At 35.3% G+C, this 24191-nt stretch overlaps 2 protein-coding genes across 4 annotated transcripts; one reads left to right on the top strand and one right to left on the bottom strand.

Annotated features, from left to right (window-relative positions):
• The first annotated feature begins 13909 nt into the window (after positions 1 to 13909).
• Positions 13910 to 15315, top strand: LOC107787773 (mitogen-activated protein kinase kinase kinase 20-like). Its single transcript, XM_016609381.2, has one exon. The coding sequence runs from the start codon at positions 14190 to 14192 to the stop codon at positions 15138 to 15140; it is 951 nt and encodes a 316-aa protein (XP_016464867.2). The 5' UTR covers positions 13910 to 14189; the 3' UTR covers positions 15141 to 15315.
• A 453-nt stretch (positions 15316 to 15768) lies between these two features.
• Positions 15769 to 19955, bottom strand: LOC107787779 (uncharacterized). Of its 3 annotated transcripts, none has more exons than XR_012695028.1 (5): positions 18666 to 19952; positions 18094 to 18436; positions 17845 to 18011; positions 16858 to 17624; positions 15769 to 16026 (listed from the first exon to the last, which is right to left on the bottom strand). XR_012695028.1 is itself a non-coding variant. In XM_016609386.2 (5 exons), the coding sequence occupies exons 2-5, from the start codon at positions 18765 to 18767 to the stop codon at positions 17334 to 17336; spliced, it is 903 nt and encodes a 300-aa protein (XP_016464872.1). In that variant the 5' UTR covers positions 18768 to 18774; positions 19788 to 19955; the 3' UTR covers positions 15769 to 17333. The 3 variants fall into 3 exon arrangements, 1 of the variants encoding a protein (XP_016464872.1); XR_012695029.1 differs by having other exon boundaries at positions 15769 to 16033; XM_016609386.2 differs by having other exon boundaries at positions 15769 to 17624; positions 18666 to 18774; positions 19788 to 19955.
• Positions 19956 to 24191: the final 4236 nt, after the last annotated feature.

Consider the following 24191-nt stretch of genomic DNA (forward strand, 5'->3'; position numbering starts at 1 on the left):
TTCCACGGTTCGAACCCGTGATCTATAGGTCACACGGAGACGACTTGAACGTTGCTCCAAGGCCCCACTTCCTTTTTGTAAATATAACGCAAAACGACAAATTAATCTTGAATTGCAACCAATAGTTACCTCCTAGGTGTGAGCTTTTGCCAATATGCCGAGGTCCAAGTTTATGTTAAATGTTAATGTGTACTATATATTGTAGACCTAGTTAAAGGGTTCATACTTGTCGCAATAACTTGATTTTCATTTCAAGTATACTTACTTTCTTCAACAAGTTCAAATACTTTCTCAAGTATGTTCGCATTATGGGTTTATTGAGAGAGAGAGAGAAATAGGTATACTAGTGAACCCATTAACTCATCGTGAATTCTCCTCAACAGAAGACTTACTTAGATCTGCATGCACGTATGGGCTAAGTTTGGTAGCTAGGTGCATGTAATAGATGAATTTTTCCTATATATTTTTCGTCTTGTCCTATATATATATATAGTACTATATTTTTTGTTGTGTCCTATATTTGGGTTTTAATTATGGCAGCAAGGAGAGTTGTTATATATTGAAGTTTTATTTACGTGTTTTTTTTAATAGCCAAAAACATTGCTTTTCCAATTTTCCTCATTGTTTTTCCAATATTTACGTGTTATTCGGCGTAATAATTTAATAATAAAAAGGTTAAGATATCAACATGAAGTTGTTAATAATGAATAATAATCTATTTCCTTTTATCCTATACTTATTTATATTTTGCTTGTTCAACCAGCTACGTACAGTATAATATGAGCTATTCTATTGATAGAGTACTTGTTTATTTAAATCAAAGATCAGGGTATAATGATCCAATCTATGATCTTTGAGCACGCGGCTTAATATTTGTCACTAAAATTAGCTTTAGATCAGTGATTTAAAATAGCAATATAACATTTTGCATATATAGCTACTAAACACATTCTAGCTATTCAAGCAATTATTGCCACGAAACTAAGCCACAACGCAAAAAAAAACTTTGCCAAAGAAATTTTACAAAATTGCAAATAGCTATGGAAATTTTAATTTTTGTACTCCCTCCGTTCCAATCTATGTGAATCTGTTTAATGTGCACGTATTTTAAAAAAAATAAAGACTTTTAAAATTTGTGGTCATAAACAAGTCAAAAAGGGGTTCATAGTATTTGTTCGATAATAAAAGTTTCTCATTAAGGGTAGAATTGTATGTTTAAGCTAAATTATTTTCAATTTTAGAAAGGGATCATTCTTTTTGGAACGAACTAAAAAGAAAATAGGTTCACATAAATTGGAACAGGGGAGTAACTATTATTAGGTACTAGCCACGGTTTCCAAATTTGAAGTTAAAAATCCGTAACTATATATACATAATGTTGTAGTGTATGTGAAATTAATGCAAGGGATTTTATCTATTATGAAGTGGGTCTTAATCTTTAAAATATTGTTTAGATGTAATTATCAATAATTCTTAGCTCTAGAGTCATCTCTCTAAAAGAAAAAAAGAAAAACGAAGTACAAACAACAGTCCCTTAAAAAATCCAACGCACAACTTTTGGTGATATTTTATATCAGAAAGGATAACGTTGATCTGTTCATGTCCCAAGGAATTAAGTAATTGGCAGACAAGAGAATATATGAGATTAGTGAGTTTGATGAGCCTATGCCATATAAGCCACTCGATCCAAGCAAGATGACCTCACTCTTATAGTATTATAATAATAAATTTTTATCAAATTCTAATGTTTATCAACGTATCTTTGAATTCCTCTCTCCCAGTTGTTCAAAGTTAATGCTACCATTATTTTAATATTATTTTTTAAATGTAGAAAGCTCAAGAGAATAGATCAGAAATTAAAAAAATTTCGCCTTGCTGTTATAGCGGGAGTTGATGTTCTAAATTGACAAGTCGCGGGTGTAATTATTGACGTACAACTTATTAATGAGAACTTTAAGTAGTGTGAACAAAAATACAACAACAACAATCCAGCATAATTCCACTAGTGGGGTTTTGAGATGTTAGTGTGTACGCATACTTTACCCTTACCTTAGGGTGTGGTAGTGTGTACGCAGATCTTACCCCTACCCTAGGGTAGAGAGACTGTTTCCGATAGACCCTCGGCTCCCTCACTCCAAGAACTCCCCGCATTGCTCTTGGGGTGACTCGAACTCACAACCTCTTGGTTGGAAGTGGAGGGTGTTCACCACTAGAGCAACCAACTCTTGTCAAAAGTGTATAATTTTATATAAGTGTGAACATGACATAAGTGTGTAAATTTATATAGCGAAGGCCGGCCAAAGAGAATCAATTAATTTAGTTTGATTTGAGTAGGCAATCACAATAGAGCATGAGTTTAAGCTAGCGTTTGGTCATAGATTTCCAAATTTATTCTGAAAAATCTAATTTGGATGAAATTTAGTTTGAAGATAAAAATGTGTTTGGACATCTGTTTTGGGTGAAGTTTGGTTTGGAAAAACATGAAATATGACTTATACCCACAAATTCTAAAAACTATCACAAATACCCAACAGTACCATTATCAATAACATTCATTATATTATCGCAAACCATAGTCCTCAACATAAATAAATTTCATTCAAAATTATCATTTTTATAATGAACTACATGATACACTATCAGATGACCGAGAAGACGAAGTAACATCATTACAAAATAATAAATGGTGGGATCTTTTATAAAATATAAAAATTTGGGGCAATTTTTAAAAAATATAATAGTAATATTTTGGCCCAAAACCAGCTATTGGGATTTGGCCAAAATGTAGGCAAAATCTATGGCCAAACATGTATTTTTTAAATAAAACCTAAATTTATTTTGACAAAATCTATGGCCAAACGGGTCCTAAGTGACTACTAATTAAGAACAAGAAGTGTTATACTTCTAGAGGATGAAAACTGGAAAAAGAATAACCAGAAAAGGACTGAAAAGTTGTTGGTATAGCATTTTTATAGCCTAAACATACATCATTGATCATGTACAAGACACTCAAGAGAAGAAAAGATGACACGAAGATAGTTAGCTGCAATATAACCGACATAAGACCGACAAGTTATTTTTAAGCAAAAAAATAGAATCTAGCACAAAAATCATTGCAACGCGATAATGAAAGAGTAAGGTATTAGGCGCCTCGTACATTAGAGTGAACTAATTCAATAGTACCTATAATGACTCTTGCTATAAGAATATTACTTTATAATACGCTTAGACCTCTTACATACATAAGGTTACAACAATTTAGACACACCTACAATGTCAATGTCATGGCAGAAACATCATTTTTATCCACATTGGACACTTCTTGGAAAAAAGAATTAAGAGAGCTAAGGCAAATAAAGCTGCTCTTAATCTTTGTACAGGATGGTCTTATACTTTAAATCATTCTAAACATAATGCAGGAAGGATATAGATATTGTGGAGGCCTCAGATCTTCACTATAAAAGTGGAAATGGTGACAGAACAACTCGTACATAGTATCATTACTCACAGTAGTACAGGGAAGGTGATTAATGTGACAATGGTATATGGATTCAATGATCCAGCACTAAGGTCTGACTTGTGGGAGAAACATAAAGATGCTAGCTAATCAAATGGTAGGAGCATGTGCAATTATGGGAGACTTCAACTCTATACTCAATCAAGAGGATAGAGTGGTAAGTAAGGTGACTTATACAGAAATAAGGGAGTTTAAGGAGTGTGTTGAACAGTGTGAACTACAAGAACTGAAATCATCGGGGTGCTTTTATACATGGAGCAATAAGCAAGAGGGACAGGATAGAGTGCTAAGCAGGATTGACAGTGTAATCACTAACATAGACTGGTGAATAAACTACCAGCATCTGAGGTTCACTATATGCCAGCAGCAGAATATGATCATAGTCCTACAATGATCAAATGGGAGGGGACTGGCACACCTAAGATGAAGATATTTAGATACTACAACATGTGGAGTATGGACAATTCCTTCATGACAAGAGTGGAGGGAAGCTGGAGATAACCAATAAAGGGGACACGCATGTTTAGAGTGGTTGGGAAATTAAACAGGCTTAAAAGAGTACTGCTAAAGTTGAATAAAGACAAGTTTGCAGAAGTGGAGAAACAGGAAGATGAAAGTATGAAGAAGCTGATGGAGTGTCAAGAGAAAATACAAAAAGACCCCAGGAATCAATTCCTATACAAAGAGGAGAAAGAGGTGACAAAGCAATACATATACTGGAAGGAAGCAAAAATAAAATAATGGCTGAAATATAGAGACATGAACGGAAGTTATTTTCACTCGGTGATTAAGGCAAAAAGAGCAGCAAGCGGAATATTCACAATCCAGAACATGCAAGGAGAAATAGTTCAATCAACAGATGCAGTAGCTGATGCTTTCAGGGATTTCTACACAATATTGCTGGGCACTGATCAGCAAAATAGAGATCATGTGGCAAGCCACATAGTCAAAGAAGGAAAGATTGTATCAGAAGAACAAAGAAGTCAGTTGATTAGAAATTTCTCACAAAAGAAAGTTAAAGATGCACTATGGGATATAGAAGGGACAAAGGCACTAGGCCCTAATGGGTATGGAAGTCAATTTTTCAAGGATAGTTGGAACAATGTAGGAGAAGATGCCAATGCAACTGTGCTGGAATTTTTCCAATCTGGGAAAATGCTCAATGCCCTTAATAGTACAGTGATCACCCTCATACCAAAATCCTCTCATGCTGTAACAGTTGAAGATTATAGACCTATAGCATGAAGTAATGTGGTGTATAAGATAATTTTAAAGATATTGTGTAACAGATTAAAATTGGTGCTGCCAGAAATCATATCACAAAATTATAGTGCATTTGTAGTTGGGAGAACAATAGTACAAAACATCTTGATATGTCAAGACTTGGTCAGATTATATAATAGGAAACAAGCCACTAAAAACTGTTTGATTAAGGTGGATTTGAAGAAAGCATATGACTCCATTGAATGGAAATTTGTGGAGGAAATGATGCATGCACTAAACTTCCCTAGGACCTTCATAAGATGGATTATGGCATGTATTACATCAACTAGTTACAGCATAAATTTAAATGGTGGATGTTGTGGCAAAATAAAGGGGAAGAGAGGATTAATACAGGGGGATCAAATCTCTCCTTTACTATTTGTGGTATGTATGGAATATTTCACGCGCATCATGAGGCATGTTGCTAAGCAGGAAGAATTTGCATTTCATACAAAATGCAAAGGATTAAAGCTGACTCATCTTTGCTTTGCGGATGATATGATTCTATTCAGTAAAAGAGATTATCCATCGGTAAATTCTGTCATCCATCCAGGAATTTGTCATATGCATAGAGAACTCAATTGGTAAATTCTGTGTTGATGCACCTACACTCATACTGGGCATTCATATTCTTACTACAAAAAAGGGTCATGAAGGACATTGTAGCTATATGTAGGAACTACCTATAGGATGGGAAGAGTGTCACAAGCAAATCACCACTGGTAGCTTGGGACCAAGTATGCCGACCAAAAAGAGAAGGTGGATTAGGAATACAAGAATGCTTGGTATGGAATGAAGTAGCATTGGCAAAATATGTATGGAATATAAAACAAAAAAATGATTCATTGTAGGTTAAATCGGTAAATCACATATATATAAAGGGCAAGGACTGGTGGCAATACAAATCACCTCAAGATAGTGCATGATATTGAAAGAAAATATGTGATATAAAAACAGTGTTTGCTGCAGGTTTTGAACAAAAAAGGTTGAAGGGGCAAGTGAAAACATACACAGTAAATGATGGGTACCAATAGAGAAGAGGAACAACACCTAAATGGCCATATGCACAATGGATTTGGAATAGATTGAATGTTCCCAAACATTGCTTTATAGGCTGGTTGATCATGAGACAGAGATTGCTTACAAGGGATAGATTGCATATGATGGGAATGAGTCAGGAGAAAACATGTTTACTATGTAGAATGTAGGATGAAACAGTCCATCACCTATACTTTGAGTGTCAATTCTCCAGAAGGTGCATTGATGAACTATGCAATTGGCTGGGAATAATATTGAAGTAACCAGATATGCAGAATATTTGGAGGACAATAGGAAGATGTATAATATGCAGAGGATTTGTGGCCTCAATTATCACAGCAGTAATGTATGGGATATGGCGAGCTAGGAATGAAGCACTATGGAATCAGAAAGTACCATTGCCAACAAAGATGTGGAAGAGCATAAAAGAGGATAGCAAATACATATTACAACTCATAGCAGTCAACCGGAAGAATAGGAAAGAAACAGAGTAGATTAACAAATTGTATAGTTAGTGAAAAAGCTTCTAACTGGGCAAACCTACCTAGTAGGGATGTGCAAGGAGATGAGAAGAATGATACATTTTAGACTTGAGCTAGATAGGATAGCTTATAGATTATGGATTGGAAATATCACATGTAAATAACTTGTCTGGTAGGGATTAATAAAGATTTTCTTTCACAAAAAAAAAAATGAAGTGCATGCAAACAATGTTCAACAAAAAATCCATATTTTTTAGAGCACAAGACAAAAGACGCCCTGATTAATAAGATTTTCACATATCTTACACTAATGTTTCAATTATTATAGGTTTCGATTACTATAGGTCTACAGAAAACCTTTATATATAGCTTTTAATGAGAAAGTAGAAAACATAAGAAAAAGTTCAAATCGATAACTTAATCAAGTGAACAAAGTTATAATTGGAATACAAGATGCCTAATCTTTTTCGAACTTTGCAAATCATTTGAAGGTGGGATTGGAAAAGCAACAAAGGCTTCCATCACATCTCAGCTCCAACAGGAGATTCAGAAATGCAGATTCGTCATTATGGAATTCGGAGGAGAGACTGGTTGGGACTCTAGAGTATTGCAACCAATAATTTGCACTTACCAAATGCAACTTTTAACTCGCAATTATCAACCACAACATATAAGTCACAATAATCAAATGCGATGCATTCAAATTCGACATATAAATCGATCAAATGTGACATACAAATCGTAATCGTCAATGCGACATGTAACTCGTAATCGTCAAATGCGACATATATAATTCGTAACTGTCAAATGCAAACGTTACTGTCAAATGCCTTATAAATAGATGCAACTTTAATCTCATATTTGTATGATTTTAGTGTTTTATAGCTCTCTGATGCATAAAATTCAAAATGAAAATAGGATGTAATATGGCCAAATTTTTATGACATTTGCCATGACATAATATCCATTATTAGGCCAAGAATTTCTTTTTATAAATAGAGGAGTTTCTCCTCATTTGAAAACACACCAATTCAAGAGCTTTTCACTCTTGTTTTTCTTTCTCCTCCTTTATTTCATTATAGAGTATTTTGTAAGAGAGTTAGTGTTGGGAAACACTTGTGTGAACCCTTTCTTTGGAGTGATCTTGTGAGGTTATTCTCTTAGGGTATTTGGTAATTAGAGTATTTACTCTAATTTTGTACTCTCTTTTGTACTCTTGCTGGTATAGTGAGATTGTTTCTCTTCGCTTGTGTACGTAGGTCACCTTGACCGAACCACGTTAAATTTGTGTCTTCTTTATCTTCTTTAATTATCGTTATTATTAACTTGCATTGTCTTTGTTATTATCATTGTAACGTTGTTTGGCTAAATTTCGCACTACCCGATTTTCCGATCCTAACAAATTGGTATCAGAGCCAGATCTAACCAGGTTAGTTTAAAAAGCCAAAATGACCCTAACAAAGTCTTATGTTGATAAATTTGGCCGAAGTAAAAACTTCGGAATGTGGCAATTAAAGATGGAAGCTATCCTAATTCAGGATGGCTTAGATTTGGCACTGCAAGGAAAGGAAAAGATGCCAGATAAAATGACGGACGAGGAATTTACCGTCATAGACAAAAAGGCAAAAGCAGGTATTATTTTAAATCTTTGAAATGAGGTTTTGCGTGAAGTTACAGCAGAAGCTTAGCCAAAGGCATATGGGAAAAGTTTAAAACCCTATATATGAAAAGAACAGTAGAAAACAGGCTTTACCTAAAGCAAAAACTCTACACTTTTCGTATGGCTGAAGGTACCTCTATACTTACACATCTTGATACTTTTGATTCTCTTCTTATGGATTTAAGTAACATAGATGCTGAAATCAAAGATGAGGATCAAGTTGAGTTATTGCTTGTTTCCTTACCCCAATCGTTTAAACATATAAGAGATACTATGCTTTATGGAAAGGATAATATCTCTTATAAAGATATCAAATCTATTTTGAAATCAAAAGAACAAATAGATAGAGATATTACTGGGGAAACTAGTGGGAACCAAGGGGAAGGCTTATTCATAAGAGGTAGATCCAATAAGAAAGATTCAAGTAGTGAGAAACCTAAATCAAGGTCAAAATCCAGATACAGAAATGTCATGTGCAAATATTGTCATAAGAAAGGTCACATTATTTCTGAATGCTTTAAATTGAAAAACAAAGAAAAGCATACAGAAAAAAAAATGAGCACAAAAATACTGACACTGCCGAAGCAAGTGTAGATGCTGATGAGACTGAGGGAACTATTTTTTTAGCAACTAATAATAGTTTTAAATCTAACAATGAGTGGATTTTAGATTCGGGTTGTTCTTATCATATGTGTCCCAGTCAGAATTTATTTACCACATATGAATCTATTGGAGGTGGAGTTGTCTTGATGGGCAATAATGTTGCCTGCAAAGTTATTGGAAAATGTACAATCCGAATCAAAATGCATGATGGTGTGGTGAGAACTCTCACCGATGTTAGAAATGTTTCTGACTTGAAGAAAAATCTCATCTCTTTGGGCACTCTAGAATCTCTTGTGTGCAAGTACACAGGTGAAGGTGGAGTTTTAAAATTTTCTCATGGTGCTCCTGTGATCATGAAAGCACGCAGATATGGTACGTTGTATACTCTTTTGGGATCTACTGTTACAGGTGCTGCTGCAGTTTTAATATCAGATAAATCAGATTCTGACATCATCAAATTGTGGCATATGCGATTGGGGCATATGAGTGAAAAAGGTCTTTCCATCCTCAGTAAAAGAGGTCTCTTATGTGGCCAAAGTACCGGAAATATGGAGTTCTATGAACATTGTGTGTTCGGGAAGCAGAAAAGAGTCGGTTTCAAATCTCCAGCGATTCATAGAACAAAAGGTACTTTGGATTACATTCATTCAGATCTTTGGGGTCCTTTACTTAACCCATCAAAAGGTGGTGCCAGGTATATGTTAACTTTCATTGATGATTATTCAAGGAAAGTTTGGGTTTATTTCCTGAAAAATAAAAGTGATGTTTTTTTAAATTTCAAAAAATGGAAAGTTTTGATTGAGAAGCAAACAGGAAAACAGGTTAAGCGGCTTAGAACAGATAATGGCTTGGAATTTTGTAATGATGAATTCAACGAATTTTGCAAGAATGAAGGAATTGCTCGACATCGTACTGTGAGAATGACACCTCAGCAAAATGGTGTGGCAGAAAGGATGAATAGAACTCTTTTGGAAAGGGCTCGTTGTATGATTTCAAATGTTGGGTTGACAAACGTCTTTTGGGCAGAAGCTATCTCTACAACTTGTTATATTGTCAACCGAGCTCCTTCTGCACCTTTGAGCTTTAAGACTCCAAAAGAAATGTGGTCAGGTACTCCTGCTAATTATTCTGATTTAAAGATATTTGGTTGTCTTGCATACATGCATGTAAATAATGGAAAATTAGAGCCAAGGGCTAAAAGTGCATTTTTCTTGGGTATGCATCTGGAGTGAAAGGATACCGACTATGGTATCCTGATCCCACGGCACCAAAATTTATAATTAGCAGAGATGTAACCTTTGATGAATCCTCTATGTTACATTCTAGAAAAGAGTCTTCTAGTTCTTGTAATACAGATAAAGGAAAGAGTACACAGAACCAGGTGGAGATTGAGATTGGCATTCCTTCTGAGCCAAGCTCATCAACTTTGGAGCAAAATACAGTTGAAACTCCTGAAGTTGAGACAGAAGCTGAAATTCCTGAAGTTGAGACTCCTGAAGTTGAACCAGAAGAAGAGGAGTATTCTATAGCCAAACATAGACCAAGAAGAGAAGGTAAACAACCATTAAGGTTTGGAGATTATGTTGCATTTGCTTTTTCAGTTGCATAGGAAACTGAAGAAATTGGAGAATCATCAAAATATTCAGAAGCAGTTTCTGGTGCTGACTCAGCCAAGTGGCTGATTGCAATAAATGAAGAAATTAAGTCTCTCCACAAGAATGGTACTTGGTCTCTTGTGAAGCCGCCATCAGGAAAAAGAATTGTTGGTTGCAAATGGGTCTTCAAGAAAAAGGATGGCATTCCAGGGGTTGAAGATGCGAGGTATAAGGCACGATTAGTTGCAAAGGGCTATAGTCAGGTACAAGGAGTTAATTTTAATGATATTTTCTCACATGTTGTTAAACATAGCTCTATTCGTGTCTTGTTTGCCTTCGTTGCCATGTATGATTTGGAATTAGAACAACTTGATGTTAAGACAACTTTCTTACATGGCTAACTTGAGGAACAAATATACATGCATCAACCCGAAGGATTTGAAATTGAAGGAAAAGAAGATCATGTTTGCTTGTTGAAGAAATCCTTGTACGGATTAAAGCAGTCTCCAAGACAATGGTATAAAAGGTTTGATTCCTTTATGTTGGGTCATGGTTATTCGAAGAGCATGTATGATAGTTGTGTTTACTTCCGGAAGTTAAATGATGGTTTATTTGTGTACCTATTATTATATGTTGATGACATGCTAATTGCTGCTAAGGATTTAACAGAAATTCACAATTTGAAAAATTAGCTGAAAAGTGAATTTGAGATGAAAGATTTGGGAGCAGCTAAGAAAATCCTTGGCATGGAGATCAAAAGAGATCGAAAAGCTAACACGTTATTTCTGACCTAGAAGAAGTACTTGGAGAAAGTCTTGGAGAGGTTTGGCATGAAAGATGCTAAACCAGTTAGTACCCCACTTGCTGCTCATTTTAAGTTATCAGCTGCTCAGTCCCCGCAGTCAGAGGAAGAAAAGAGGTACATGGCACAGGTTCCTTATTCCAGTGCAATCGGCAGTATTATGTATGTAATGGTTTGTACACGTCCAGACATTTCACAAGCAGTGAGCGTGATAAGTCGGTATATGGCTTGCCCTGGTAAAGCATATTGGCATGTTGTGAAATGGATTCTCAGATACTTGCGAGGTACTTCAAACACATGTTTGGAGTTTGGGAGAAATACTAACACTTTGATTGGTTTTGTAGACTCAGATTATGCAGGTGATCCTGACATTAGAAGATCACTGATAGGCTATGTATTTTGCTTCGGTGGTTGCGTTATTAGTTGGAAAGCTACATTACAACATGTAGTAATTTTATCTACTACCGAAGCAGAATATATGACAGTGACCGAGGCGATCAAAGAAGTTTTATGGTTGAAGGGTCTATTTGCGGAACTCAGTTTACACCAAAGTGATATTACCATTTTCTGTGATAGTCAAAGTGTCATTCACTTGACTAAAGATCAAATGTATCATGAGAGGACGAAGCACACTGATATAAAGTATCATTTCATCCGAGAAACCATTGCTGGAAGAAAAATCTTTATTCAGAAGATTAACACTAGAGACAATCCTGCTGACATGTTCACAAAACCTCTTCCAGTGTCCAAGTTCAAGCTTTGCCTGAACTTGATTGGCGTTTATGAAGAATGATTTTGCCCATTGGGGTTTTTGCGGATAAGGTGGATCAAATTTACTATAAATAAGCCGAAATTAGGCCAAGGTGGAGATTTATAATATGGCCAAATTTTCATGACATTTGCCATGACATAATATCCATTATAACAAATTTGTGGTTCATGACATTTGCCATAACATAATATCCATTATAACAAATTTGTGGATCATGACATTTGCCATGACATAATATTCATTATTAGGCCAAGGATTTCTTGCTATAAATAGAGGAGTTTCTCCTCATTTGAAAACACACCAATTGAAGAGCTTTTTACTCTTGTCTTTCTTTCTCCTCCTTTATTTCATTATAGAGTATTTTGTAAGAGAGTGAGTGTTGGGAAACACTTGTGTGAACCCTTTCTTTTGGAGTGATCTTGTGAGGTTATTCTCTTGGGGTATTTGGTAATTAGAGTATTTACTCTAATTTTGTACTCTCTTTTGTACTCTTGTTGGTAGAGTGAAATTGCTTCTCTCCGCTTGTGGACGTAGGTCACTTTGACCGAACCACGTTAAATTTTTGTCTTCTTTATCTTCTTTAATTGCCATTATTATCAACTTGCATTGTCTTTGTTATTATCATTATAACGTTGTTTGGCTAAATTTCGCACTATCCGGTTTCCCGATCCGATATAGGATATATAGCTTAATAGATCATGACTTGTGAAATAAAAGAACAAAGAGATTAAAGTATTTAAACAACACTTGCTAAAAAAACAATCATACACGAGTGGGTTGAAGTTCTTAGCTCTATAGAACTAAGAACTTGATGATGATCATTGATAATTAGGCAAATACAAAAGAAAGCACCATGAATGAAGTCTTGACTTCAAATACTTCTTTTAAAAATTAAAAAAAATGGAGTCGTTACTTCTCTTTGAACAAAAAACATTGCATACAATTAGTTAAAAATACGTTTGGCCAGTGAATTTTGGCTTTTTGATTGTTCAAAACATTATTTTCCAAACTGAGAAGCCAATGTCATAGACTCATAGTCTTTGTGTTATTTTCCACTGCCTTATCAGTAAAGATGAATTACACTAGTTTAGGTTGATGTAATTAACTTTCTTTATTCCAAGTTTACCTGATTAAAGTGAGTACTATTTTGAAAAATAGAGAGGTTAGGGGGCTTAGAAGTTCTTGCTTGCTGTTTGTTGTCTTTTTCGTGAGCCTTTAGATCACTTTTTAGGATTGAAATACTAGTCAGTTTAAGTTACTAGGTTCTAAATTAATAATTTGTACATACTCAATAGATATTTTAAGAGAAATATAGAATTTGGAATAAAATTATTAGGTTCAGTCAAACCCGTAGCATGTGTTCTTGCTCCACCCTTGTCTACTAATGAATAAAATATTCTAGTTTTCCATTCTTGGTTAACCATTATGATTCATTTCATTAAAATAAGATTATTTGATGTCTTGACCTTACTTTGAAATGTGCTGGAAATAGGATATTGGAGTGCATACACACTTTATCTATCTATAATTTTGAATTTTTTTGCTTATGAAAAATCAAATCTCATTGATCTTTTAAGTTGTAGCTACCTATTCAATTAAGATAAATACTAAAAAACCATTTTGTTGTTCATAAAACAAATTAAATGAAAGTGAGACCAACATAATACGCATAGAAAGGTGCATACATTTACGCTAATAAATACACAGCTACGTTCGTAGATTCGTGTGTATATGTAGTGCTTAGCCATAAACATTTACTTCTAGATTATATTCCAAACTTAGTGTTTTTTGGAAATTTAAATTTAATTAGTCATAATATTTGAACTGATTGATTTAAATATCTTTAATTAAAGAGACTACATTATCTATAATTACAACTATAAATATCATTACTTTTACATATATGTGCTTTTGAATTTAACTTCCATTTGGTTTAAGTAGAATATCTTAGTTCACGATAAATGTTTTTTTTTATCTTTGGGAGTGTAATATGTAGTTGTAGGAACTAAAAATATTGTACCTATCGTTAAGAAAATAATAATAATGAATGTAATAATACCGTTAATTAATTAATCCTTTTTAATTATATATTTACTAGTAGTTGCCGTTGTTATATTAACCCTAAATAAAAGTTTTATCAAGATTTAACTAGGAAAAGGTTGAGTAATGCACAAGAAATCACAATGGTACATTTAGGAAATCCATGTCTGAGGAATACAGCACTACGCTAGCGGAGGAAATTACCCTCTCCTCGTCAAAGTAGGGTTTTACAATTTGGAAATACAAAGATACCAAGAAAATTAACTAACAGCACCTTAACGTCTACTTATTGAAAACCTTTTCCACATCAAATAAGGATTAAGGAGTTTCTATAAATTAGCTATGTACCATTTGTTATTTTCACAATCATTCATTTAGCTTAATAGAGAAAGAAGAAAATAATTAAGAAGACGAATTATGGAGTGGAAAAAGCTTTCCGTTCTTGGTGCGGGCACTTACGGCAAAGTATACTATGCAGTAAAAATTGATTCGTTTTTGTTACGTGCTTCGGTTGCTGCTGTAAAATGTGCAGATCTTTGGCGTTCAATATCACTCCAGAGAGAAGCACATATCTTGGAAACTCTAAGAGGTAGTCCTAACGTGGTTCAATTCTTTGAAGCAGACGTAAGCATTGAAAACAATATTCCAACTTACAATCTGTTTCTTCAATATGCATGTGGTGGATCACTGCACGATTTGATCAATTCGAAGAGAGGAAAGATGTCAGAAGTGGAAATAGGTTTCTATGCATATCAACTCTTAAAAGGTATTCAAGATGTTCATAAAAAAGGGTGGGTTCATTGTGATATTAAACCTGCTAATGTTCTGGTTTTCGAAGCGAATGAACGTGGCATGCACAAGTTGAAGTTGGCTGACTTTGGATTATCGTTGAGAATTGGTGAAGGAATGGCATATATGACTGGAACTCCATTGAGCAATCGAGGGACTCTACTATATGCACCCCCAGAATCTTTAACGTGTGGTTTTCATGCAAATTCATATGATATATGGTCACTAGGTTGTACTGTGGTAGAGATGATGACTGGGAGTCGTGTTTGGATTTGTCGCGATACTAAAGATTTGCATTGGCAGATTATGAATGAAGAACCTGTGATTCCGAGTAATGTTTCTAAGATTGCTAGAGATTTTTTATACAAGTGTTTTATAAAGGACCCTCTAAGAAGATGGACAACTGAACAACTACTTCAGCATCCTTTTATTCAGAGAGCTTTATGTACTTCTAATTCGATGCCTAAAACTCAAGAGATGATAGCAAGGGTTGGTCCATTTTGTTGTAAACTTCCAACCGCAATACGTGAGAAGGACTTCATCAATTTGCTCTTTGAAAGTAATTTAAGGATACAATGAAGCAAATAAGACAGCAAAAGTACTTAGATGGCTTGACAATAGTGTATTATTTGCAGAACCCACAAAATGAGTAATCTCCATTCTATACCTTAGCAGATAGCTGAGATATGTTGTATTCCTTTCTATTTAATATGGAATCAGCAGTTATGTTCAAGTATAATACGGTGTAATAATTCCTTTTGAATGATGTTAACTAGATTCAATTATTTTCTGTTTTTCATTCAGTTATAGCTACTTGTGCTACAAGGAATTTTGCTACCTTGGGACAGTTAGAGTTACGCCGTTTAAGTACCGGGGCTTGCTAGCTAGAAGACTGTATTTAAAGAGGTCTAGTTAGAAAAACGAGTAAATGGATTATCAATACATATTATGCTTCATAATATACATTGTACGTACTTGGTGATTTTTTGTTCTTTGAAGTTTCCAAACTGCGGTTCTATATAAAGAAATGGCTTGGCATAGTGAACTTTTGTATTCCGCAGCACCAATGAAGTCTGGTTTTCTTAGGTGGAATTCTCTTCACCGCCTTCTCTAAAATTACTGATTGTTCAGTTTCTTCAGGAAAACTGCCTTTCCATTATATTCAGTGCAATATATTTAGTGGGATTCAGACTTGAAACCTCTTATAATCTCAAAAACTCTACTTTAACCACTAAGTCAAACTGTGCTAGAAATAGATATTACAAATGTTGGACTAAATTCGGATAGTTTCCAATCATTGACACATCTATAGATACTCTGATCAAGAGAACACTCTCCTTTCTATTTCGCTGGATAAATAATCTACAAATTAAACTCATATGATCCCAAGTAACTGTACTAGATGAGTAGAAATAGTCTTGTGTGATAAACTGATAATATTCTCAGACCCTGCTTACTCCAAAATCTGCAATCTTGTTTTATTTGTACTTATCAGGATGTTTGATCAGTTTATGTCTATTTACTACATGCAATGCAGACAATGCCACACTTTCGTACGAGCTCAGAAATGATTACTTTCGGATGATTTCTGTCACACAAGAACATTATAGAAAACCAAAAACCAAGTAGTTCTCCTATAAACAGATGCATTTGATGTTTAATAGTAGTAACTAACTACAGTGAAATCCCCCAGCAAGCTACGGGTTACAGTCTTGCATTGACTTGGTATAGGCAGGATGTGTTGTGAAGACTGAGAATCTCACTTCTAATCATGTAATCAACTCGCGCAAGCAAATTACTACTTGAAAACATATAATTTGCCACCAAGTCACAACCAATAAATTAAGTTATCTATTCAAAGCCAACAATCTTGCAAAGAAAGATGAATGAAACATAATCACATAAAGATAAATAAACGTGAAAATATTCCTTTTATGTCAACTCCTTGCAAGGATGATGCTAACAGACTAGTATATACAAGGGTTAAAAGGATCTGCCGGTTAGCAGCATTAAAGGCTATAATTTCTACATACTTCTATGACCAGAGAGTTTTTTTTTGGATAAACCAGAGAGCTTATAGAGTGAGAAATTAAAGAAGGAAAAAGGAAACCACCATAAAAAATTTACTATGCACTATCCTTGCAAGGAGTTGATCAAAGAAATTAGTAATGACAAAAGCAACAAAACATTTTAAAACACAGGTAAGCAGCAGCTATAACTGATGGAAGTTATAAGTTTACCTAACATCAAGTGAATTTCTCTTGCCAATGATTAGTCCAGAAAGGGGAAAGAATACCTTGCCAAAGTTATTAATTATTCACGGCTGTTTCACAGCATTCATCTCAGCTGTTGTATCAGTTCTTCTCATCATTGTTGCCTCAATTTGGTATTCTGGTGACACAGCGTGTAATGCCGCGAAACAGCATTCAGCTTTATGTAAGGAAGAAACAAAAAAACTGAGATGAACTAATCCAGATGAATCACGAAGCTAACGAGTTACCATATATGCAAGGAAATCCAGGACAAAGGTGAAAGCAGGTATTAGAGCTACTATCTTATGGGAAGTTGCCCATGACCTAAAAAGTTTAACACAAATGTAGTTGATCTAAGAAATTAATAACGACAAAAGAAACAAAACATTTTAAAACATAGATAAGTAGCAGCTATAACTGATGGAGGTTATCAGTCTACCTAACATCAAGTGAGTTTCTCTTGCCAATGGTTAATTAGTCCAGAAAGGGGAAAGAAAAGCTTGCTAAAGTCTTTAATTATTCACGGCAGTTTCAAGGCATTACACGCTGTGTCATGAGAGTACCTAACTGAGGCAACAATGATAAGAAGAGCTGATAAAACAGCTGAGATGAAAGTAAAAGCAGATACAACTTCCATGTGTTCTCTACTTCCGCATGGTACTTCCCACACAGGATGACTATCATTTGATTCGGCACTCTGTTTGCCTAGCGAAAACAAACAGCTCGAGGCATGTTGATTTCCTTTAGCGTTGCAGCGCAGAAACAAGTCAGGTGAAGCAAATTCAACTCTTGAGAATCCGTGTCCTAGTGGCTGCCAAGAAAAAGCTGGGATGTTACAGTCAATAGTTGAGAAGGTTCTAAATAAATGTACATGTACCTCCCCAAACAAAAAGTGACCAAAATTATGGTAACTTACAGCTTTTCTTGTAAAAGTATCAAATAACTTCAGGGGAATAAAATGACTACCTTTGAAGCCTGAGACGTACTTTAGAGTTTCCTACATAATTTTGAGAATGTTTTATGTGATGTACCTGATAACGTGCATGTAGAGGGAGTTCCATGTATATTTCCTGTTCATCCTTTTGTTCTGATATCAAATTGGAACCCATTTTCAGATGAACCTCAACAAGTGACCTGTTTGACCGAAATGAGGGTAACTCTAAATTTGTATCTCCAAATACAGCAGCCTCCCTAAGAACTGCAACAAAATATGGACACGGACAAGCCTCAAAATCAAGAGTTGCAGTGGTAGAAACCTACATAATCTGATAGTAATTTACCACCACGCTGCACAAGGTGTTGTAGCTCAAAAGGATCTGCAAAGACTCCAGAAGGCAGTCTTTCAACAATTATCACCTCACAAGATTTTGGAGGGCTAGAAAGGTACTCCGCTGACATCTTCAATCTGAGAGATGATGACAGACGCCGGTGGGAGCCTTCACCAATCAGCTTTCGACGTAAAGCAGACAGCTTTGGTGCTAATTTGACATTGTCTTGCAGCAATACACAGGCGCCGGACAGAATGTCATGTGCAATGAAATCTTCAAACTTTGAGTCTACCAAATTGTCATGTTTGCTAAAGTAGGATTTTGCAACATATTTATCAAGATAAGGTGCAAGGACCTGAAGAAGATCGGAGGAAAGTTACTAAGAGATGTTTTTTTGTTGAGAAAAAAAAGTTACTAAGAATTATTGAAACAAATTAATGGTTGTAAGATTCAATTGAGTCTAAAAGTTTTGTTGGCAACGCCATTTACAGTTTTCTGTAAATTAGTATATTACTATCACCCGAATTACATGCATTGAGAAATAACTGCACATCTTGAGCTTGTTCAGCAGCTAAGTCACTTACTTCATTTGATACTGCAGTACCAAGACATGAGCTGATCGTAGAAATTCGTATCACTGCAACGATCATCACCAAACATCGTGCCAGAAGATCATGAAGTTCCATCGCAGATCTGAACAGGTTGAATGGCAATTAGGCATTGACTCACTAGACGCGTAGACACATAATATGTGTAATGCATTTACACTTCTGACAAACATATATAGGTAGTGGAATGTTAAACCAAATTATTATCCTGATTTAAAAATAAAAATAAAAAAGAATCCTATAGCTTCTAGCACAACTCAATAGATATTATTACCACATTAGTGGATTTACTATTGAAAGAAGAACATCCTACATTCTTGCATAACTAATCAGAAAGTCAGATGACCTCCTTCACATGGCATTTGTACATAACTTCCCGGTTACCAACATAGATTGAGGCTTATGAGATGCAGCTCAAAAAAACCATTCAGATAAAGGCATATATATGATTTATCCCACTCATGAGTACTGCTGAAAGTATGCTAAGCAGATCTTCTTGAGAATGCCTAACATTTTACTTAATTAGAGTAACAGCAAAATTCATTTCTCCTCCATATTGAGTTCATTTTGGGTTCATAACAGTATCGAATCGTCTAGAATCTATTAAAGGAGTTGAATTCAAGCCCTGTCTTGATATGAAACCCAACTCTTGGTTCAATCTTGGCTCCATAATTAGAAAAGTTTTACCATGATTTCAAGTGAAAATTCCAAAATTCAAACGAACATCAACAAATTTTTATATTCTAAATAGCATCAACAAATTAACCACAATAATATACCACCTGATAAATCTAATAGATAAAGAAAATAAAGGCAACATCATTATATATGTTCCACATGAAATTTATTTCTTAAAAAAAAAAAAAAAAAAAAAACAGAAGTAGCGTAGCATTGCAATAAGAAAAGATTCAACTTTTTGTGAAACCCATCATTACACCTCAACACCCAATGTTAACAGCAGCTTAATCGATCAAGTTTAAAAGAGGCAATATTAGAAAAAAATGAGACTAACAAAGAGTTAATGGTTTTTTCAAAAAACAAAATCCAACAAATTTGAATGCACAAAATGAAGAAAACTTAGCTAAAATGGCTTCTTACTAGCTAAAATCCAATTATCCGTGTTGTTTCAAGAGGAACGATCTGATGTTGCAGGAAATCAGATCAAGGGAAAGAGCAGCAGGTAGTGAACCGCTGCTTCGAAGAAAAAAGACATTTTCCGGTCCAAAGTTAGACCGACCGCCGATCAAGTTTGCATTTTTTTCATAATTTTGTTTAAATTATATTTGTATTATATTATACTTTAAACATAATTACTCATATAAAGAATTCACAATCAATTAAGATGTAATTATTTTCATAAGTCTCAATTTCAAATTAGTTCGATCTAACTATATGAATAATCCCTTACCACATTACAATATTAAATATTTCCACTTCTAAATTAAAAATTGAGTATTACAAAATTAGATGTCTTCTAAATATGACACTATTCGAAAGTTATTTAGTTCATATAACTTTTACGAAAAAAATTACTAAAATAAATTGCATAGTAAATATATAAATAATATACAAAAAGTTTTTGTAAGGCCACTTTCACTAGCAAAATTGTAAGTGAGCATACGAGATATCTTTATCTTTAAATTGCGTACGAGGCATTCAAGGTAGTCATTTTTTACGGGTCCATCTCATTCAATAGCCAAAGTAATAGGTATGTGCCTAAGGCAATTATTTTTTGGTTTGGTAGCCAACTTTGTTGAATTTTTTTGATTTGGTAGCCAACTTTGTTGAATTTTTTTGGTTTGGTAGCCAACTTTGTTGAATTATCAACATTGCAGAAAAAAGAAGAAAAGTGTGTGCTAATTGTCAAATATAATAGGTTTTAGAGAGTGAGACTTAGGCTATAAAAGGAGAGCTTCAACTCTTATTTCTACACACTAACAAAGAGAGAAAGAAAGAGTGAGGTTTCACAGATAAGATATAAGAAAATAGTCTGTGAGAAAAATAGAGAGTGAGCGATATTGTAGCGAAGTGGGAATATCAAAAGAGGGTTATTTTTTTTAGTGTTATAGTGGTCTTTGAAGTATTTGACTCGGACCTACAAAGTGTAAAATTTCTTGCTATAGTGATATCAGTTGCTCGTCTCGGGGCAGTGATTTTTTTCCTTATTTTAAAAAGTTTTCCACGTAAAAATCTTGGTGTCGTAGTCACTCCTTTATTCTTGTTAATTTCCATATCTCGGTGCTAAGTTATTATTCCGTTTTTATTACTGTAAATATTATTTCTATAGGGGGCTTATTCCCAACAACTGGTATCAGAGCACAGGTTCTACTAGTTCACAGAAATACTATTCACTGTCGGTAGTACTATACTTGGTAAAAAATAAAAATGTCCGGAGTAAAGTACGAGGTAGCAAAATTTAACGGAGATAGCAGTTTCTCAACATGGCAAAGAAGGATGAGGGATCTGCTCATCCAACAAGGACTACACAAGGTACTAGATGTTGATGCCAAAAAATCTGATACCATGAAAGCTAAGGATTGGGCTGACTTGGATGAAAGGGCTGCTAGTGCAGTCAGGTTGCACTTATCAGATGATGTGGTAAATAACATCATTGATGAAGACACCGCATGTGACATTTGGACAAGGTTGGAAAGCATATACATGTCCAAAATGCTGACAAATAAATTGTACTTGAAGAAGCAGCTATACGCCCTACACATGGGTGAAGGTATGATTTTTTTGTCACATTTAAATGTGTTTAACGGACTAATCACACAGCTCGCCAATCTCGGAGTGAAAATTGAGGAAGAAGATAAAGTCATCTTGTTGTTGAACTCATTGCCATCTTCGTACGATAATTTGACAACAACCATCCTGCACGATAAGACTACCATTGAATTGAAAGATGTCACATCGGCTATTCTACTCAATGAGAAGATGAGAAAGAAGCCTGAAAATCAAGGACAGGCTCTCATCACAGAAGGTAGAGGCAGGAGTTACCAAAGAAGTTCGAGAAACTATGGTAGATCCGGAGCTCGTGGGAAGTCTAAGAACCGATCCAAATCAAGAGCCAGAAATTGCTATAATTGTGATCAACCAGGTCACTTCAAAAGAGATTGCCCAAATCCAAGGAAGGGCAAAGGTGAAAGCAGTGGCCAGAAGAATGACGACAACACAACAGCCATGGTGCAAAACAATAATAATGTTGTCCTCTTTATAAATGAGGATGGGGAATGCATGTACTTGTCAGGTCTAGAGTCAGAATGGGTGGTTGATACACCAACATCTTACCATGTCACACCGGTAAGAGATCTTTTTTGTAGATATGTAGCAGGTGATTTCGGCACTGTGAGAATTGGTAACACAAGTTACTCAAAGATTGCGGGGATCTGTGACATTTGTATCAAGACAAATGTCGGATGCACATTGGTTCTAAAGGACGTGCGGCACGACCTGATTTGCGGATGAACTTGATCTCGAAAATTGCTTTAGACCGAGATGGATACGAGAACTATTTTGCAAATCAAAAGTGGAGACTCACCAAGGGATCATTGGTGATTGCAAAGGGAGTTGCTCGTGGTACGTTGTACAGGACAAATACAGAAATATGCCAAGGTGAATTGAACGCAGTACAAGATGAGATTTCTGCAGATTTGTGGCACAAAAGAATGGGTCATATGAGCGAGAAGGGATTGCAGATTCTTGCCAAGAAATCACTCATTTCTTATGCCAAAGGTACAACGGTAAAACCTTGTGACTACTGTTTATTTGGTAAGCAACATAGAGTCTCATTTCAGACATCGTCTGAAAGAAAATTGAATATACTTGATTTGGTATATTGTAATATTTGTGGTCCAATAAAAATTAAATCAATGGGCGGTAACAAATATTTTGTTACTTTTATTGATGATGCTTCACGAAAATTATGGGTTTATATTTTGAAAATCAAAGATCAGGTGTTTCAAGTTTTCTAGAAGTTTCATGCTATGGTGGAAAGGGAGACAGGCCAAAAGCTAAAGCGTCTCCGAAGTGACAATGGAGGTGAGTACACTTCAAGGGAATTTGAAGAGTATTGTTCGAGCCATGGGATCAGACATAAAAAGACAGTTTCTGGAACCCCACAACACAATGGCGTAGCCGAAAGGATGAATCGCGCAATTGTGGAGAAGGTGAGAAACATGCTTAGAATGGCTAAACTACCTAAGTCATTCTGGGATGAAGCAGTTCAGACAGCCTGTTACCTGATTAATAGGAGTCCATCAGTTCTGTTGGCCTTTGACATCCCAGAGAGAGTTTGGACCAACAAGGAGGTGTCTTACTCGCATTTGAAGGTATTCGGTTACAGAGCTTTTGCACATGTACCAAAGGAGAAGAGAAAAAAGCTGGATGATAAATTTGTTCCCTGCATAGTCATCAGATATGGAGATGAAGAGTTCGGATACAGATTGTGGGATCCTGTAAAGAAGAAGGTCATCAGAAGCAGAGATGTAGTCTTCCAAGAAAGTGAAATTGGAACTGCTGATGATATGTCAGAGAAGGCCAAGAATGGTATAATTCCCAACCTTGTTAATATTCCTTCTACTTCTAACAATCCCACAAATGTAGAAAGTAGGATCGACGAGGTTGCCGAGAAGGGGGAGCAACCTGTGAGGTTATTGAGCAGTGGGAGCAACTTGATGATTATGTCGAGCAAGGGGAGTACCCCACTCAGGAAGAAGAACAACCTTAACCTTTGAGGAGATCAGAGAGGCCAAGGGTAGAGTCATGCAAGTACCCTTCCACAAAGTATGTCCTCATTAGTGATGAAGGGGAGCTAGAAAGTCTTAAGGAGGTGCTGTCTCATACAGAAAAGAACCCGTGGATGAAAGACATGCAAGAAGAGATGGAATCTCTACAAAAAAATAGCACGTACAAGTTAGTTGAACTTCCAAAGGGAAAAAGACCACTCAAATGCAAATAGGTCTTTAAACTCAAGAAAGATGGAAATGACAAGCTTGTTAGATACAAAGCTCGATTGGTGGTAAAAGGCTTCGAGCAGAAAAAAGGTATTGATTTTGACGAAATTTTCTCACATGTTGTCAAAATGACTTCTATTCGAACAATCTTGAGCTTAACAGCTAGCTAGATCTTGAAGTGGAGCAGTTGGATATGAAAACTGCATTTCTTCACGGAGATTTGAAAGAGGAGATCTATATGGAGCAACCAGGAGAATTTGAAGTAGTTAAAAGAAAACACATGGCATGCAAACTGAATAAGAGTCGTTATGGGTAGAATCATGCACCAAGGCAGTGGTACAAGAAGTTTGACTCATTCATGAAAAGTCAAACTTACACAAAGACATATTCTGATCCATGTGTATACTTCAAAAGATTTTTTGAGAATAACTTTATTATATTGTTGTTGTATGTGGATGACATGTTAATTGTAGAAAAAGACAAAGGGCTGATCGCAAAGTTGAAGGGAGATTTGTCCAAGTCATTTGATATGAAGGACTTGGGCCTA

Source organism: Nicotiana tabacum, chromosome 9, assembly GCF_000715075.1.
Source record: "Nicotiana tabacum cultivar K326 chromosome 9, ASM71507v2, whole genome shotgun sequence".
NCBI lineage: Eukaryota > Viridiplantae > Streptophyta > Magnoliopsida > Solanales > Solanaceae > Nicotiana > Nicotiana tabacum.

Bases quoted from the DNA above. Each gene is read 5' to 3' on its own strand.
- LOC107787773 (XM_016609381.2), top strand. From the start codon at position 14,190: ATGGAGTGGAAAAAGCTTTCCGTTCTTGGTGCGGGCACTTACGGCAAA.
- LOC107787779 (XM_016609386.2), bottom strand. From the start codon at position 18,767: ATGGAACTTCATGATCTTCTGGCACGATGTTTGGTGATGATCGTTGCA. The intron at 18,437-18,665 runs GTAAGTGACTTA...GATCTTCTTCAG, and splicing joins GTACTGCAGTATCAAATGAA to GTCCTTGCACCTTATCTTGA. The intron at 17,625-17,844 runs GTACATCACATA...TTTTCTTGGCAG, and splicing joins CTCTACATGCACGTTATCAG to CCACTAGGACACGGATTCTC.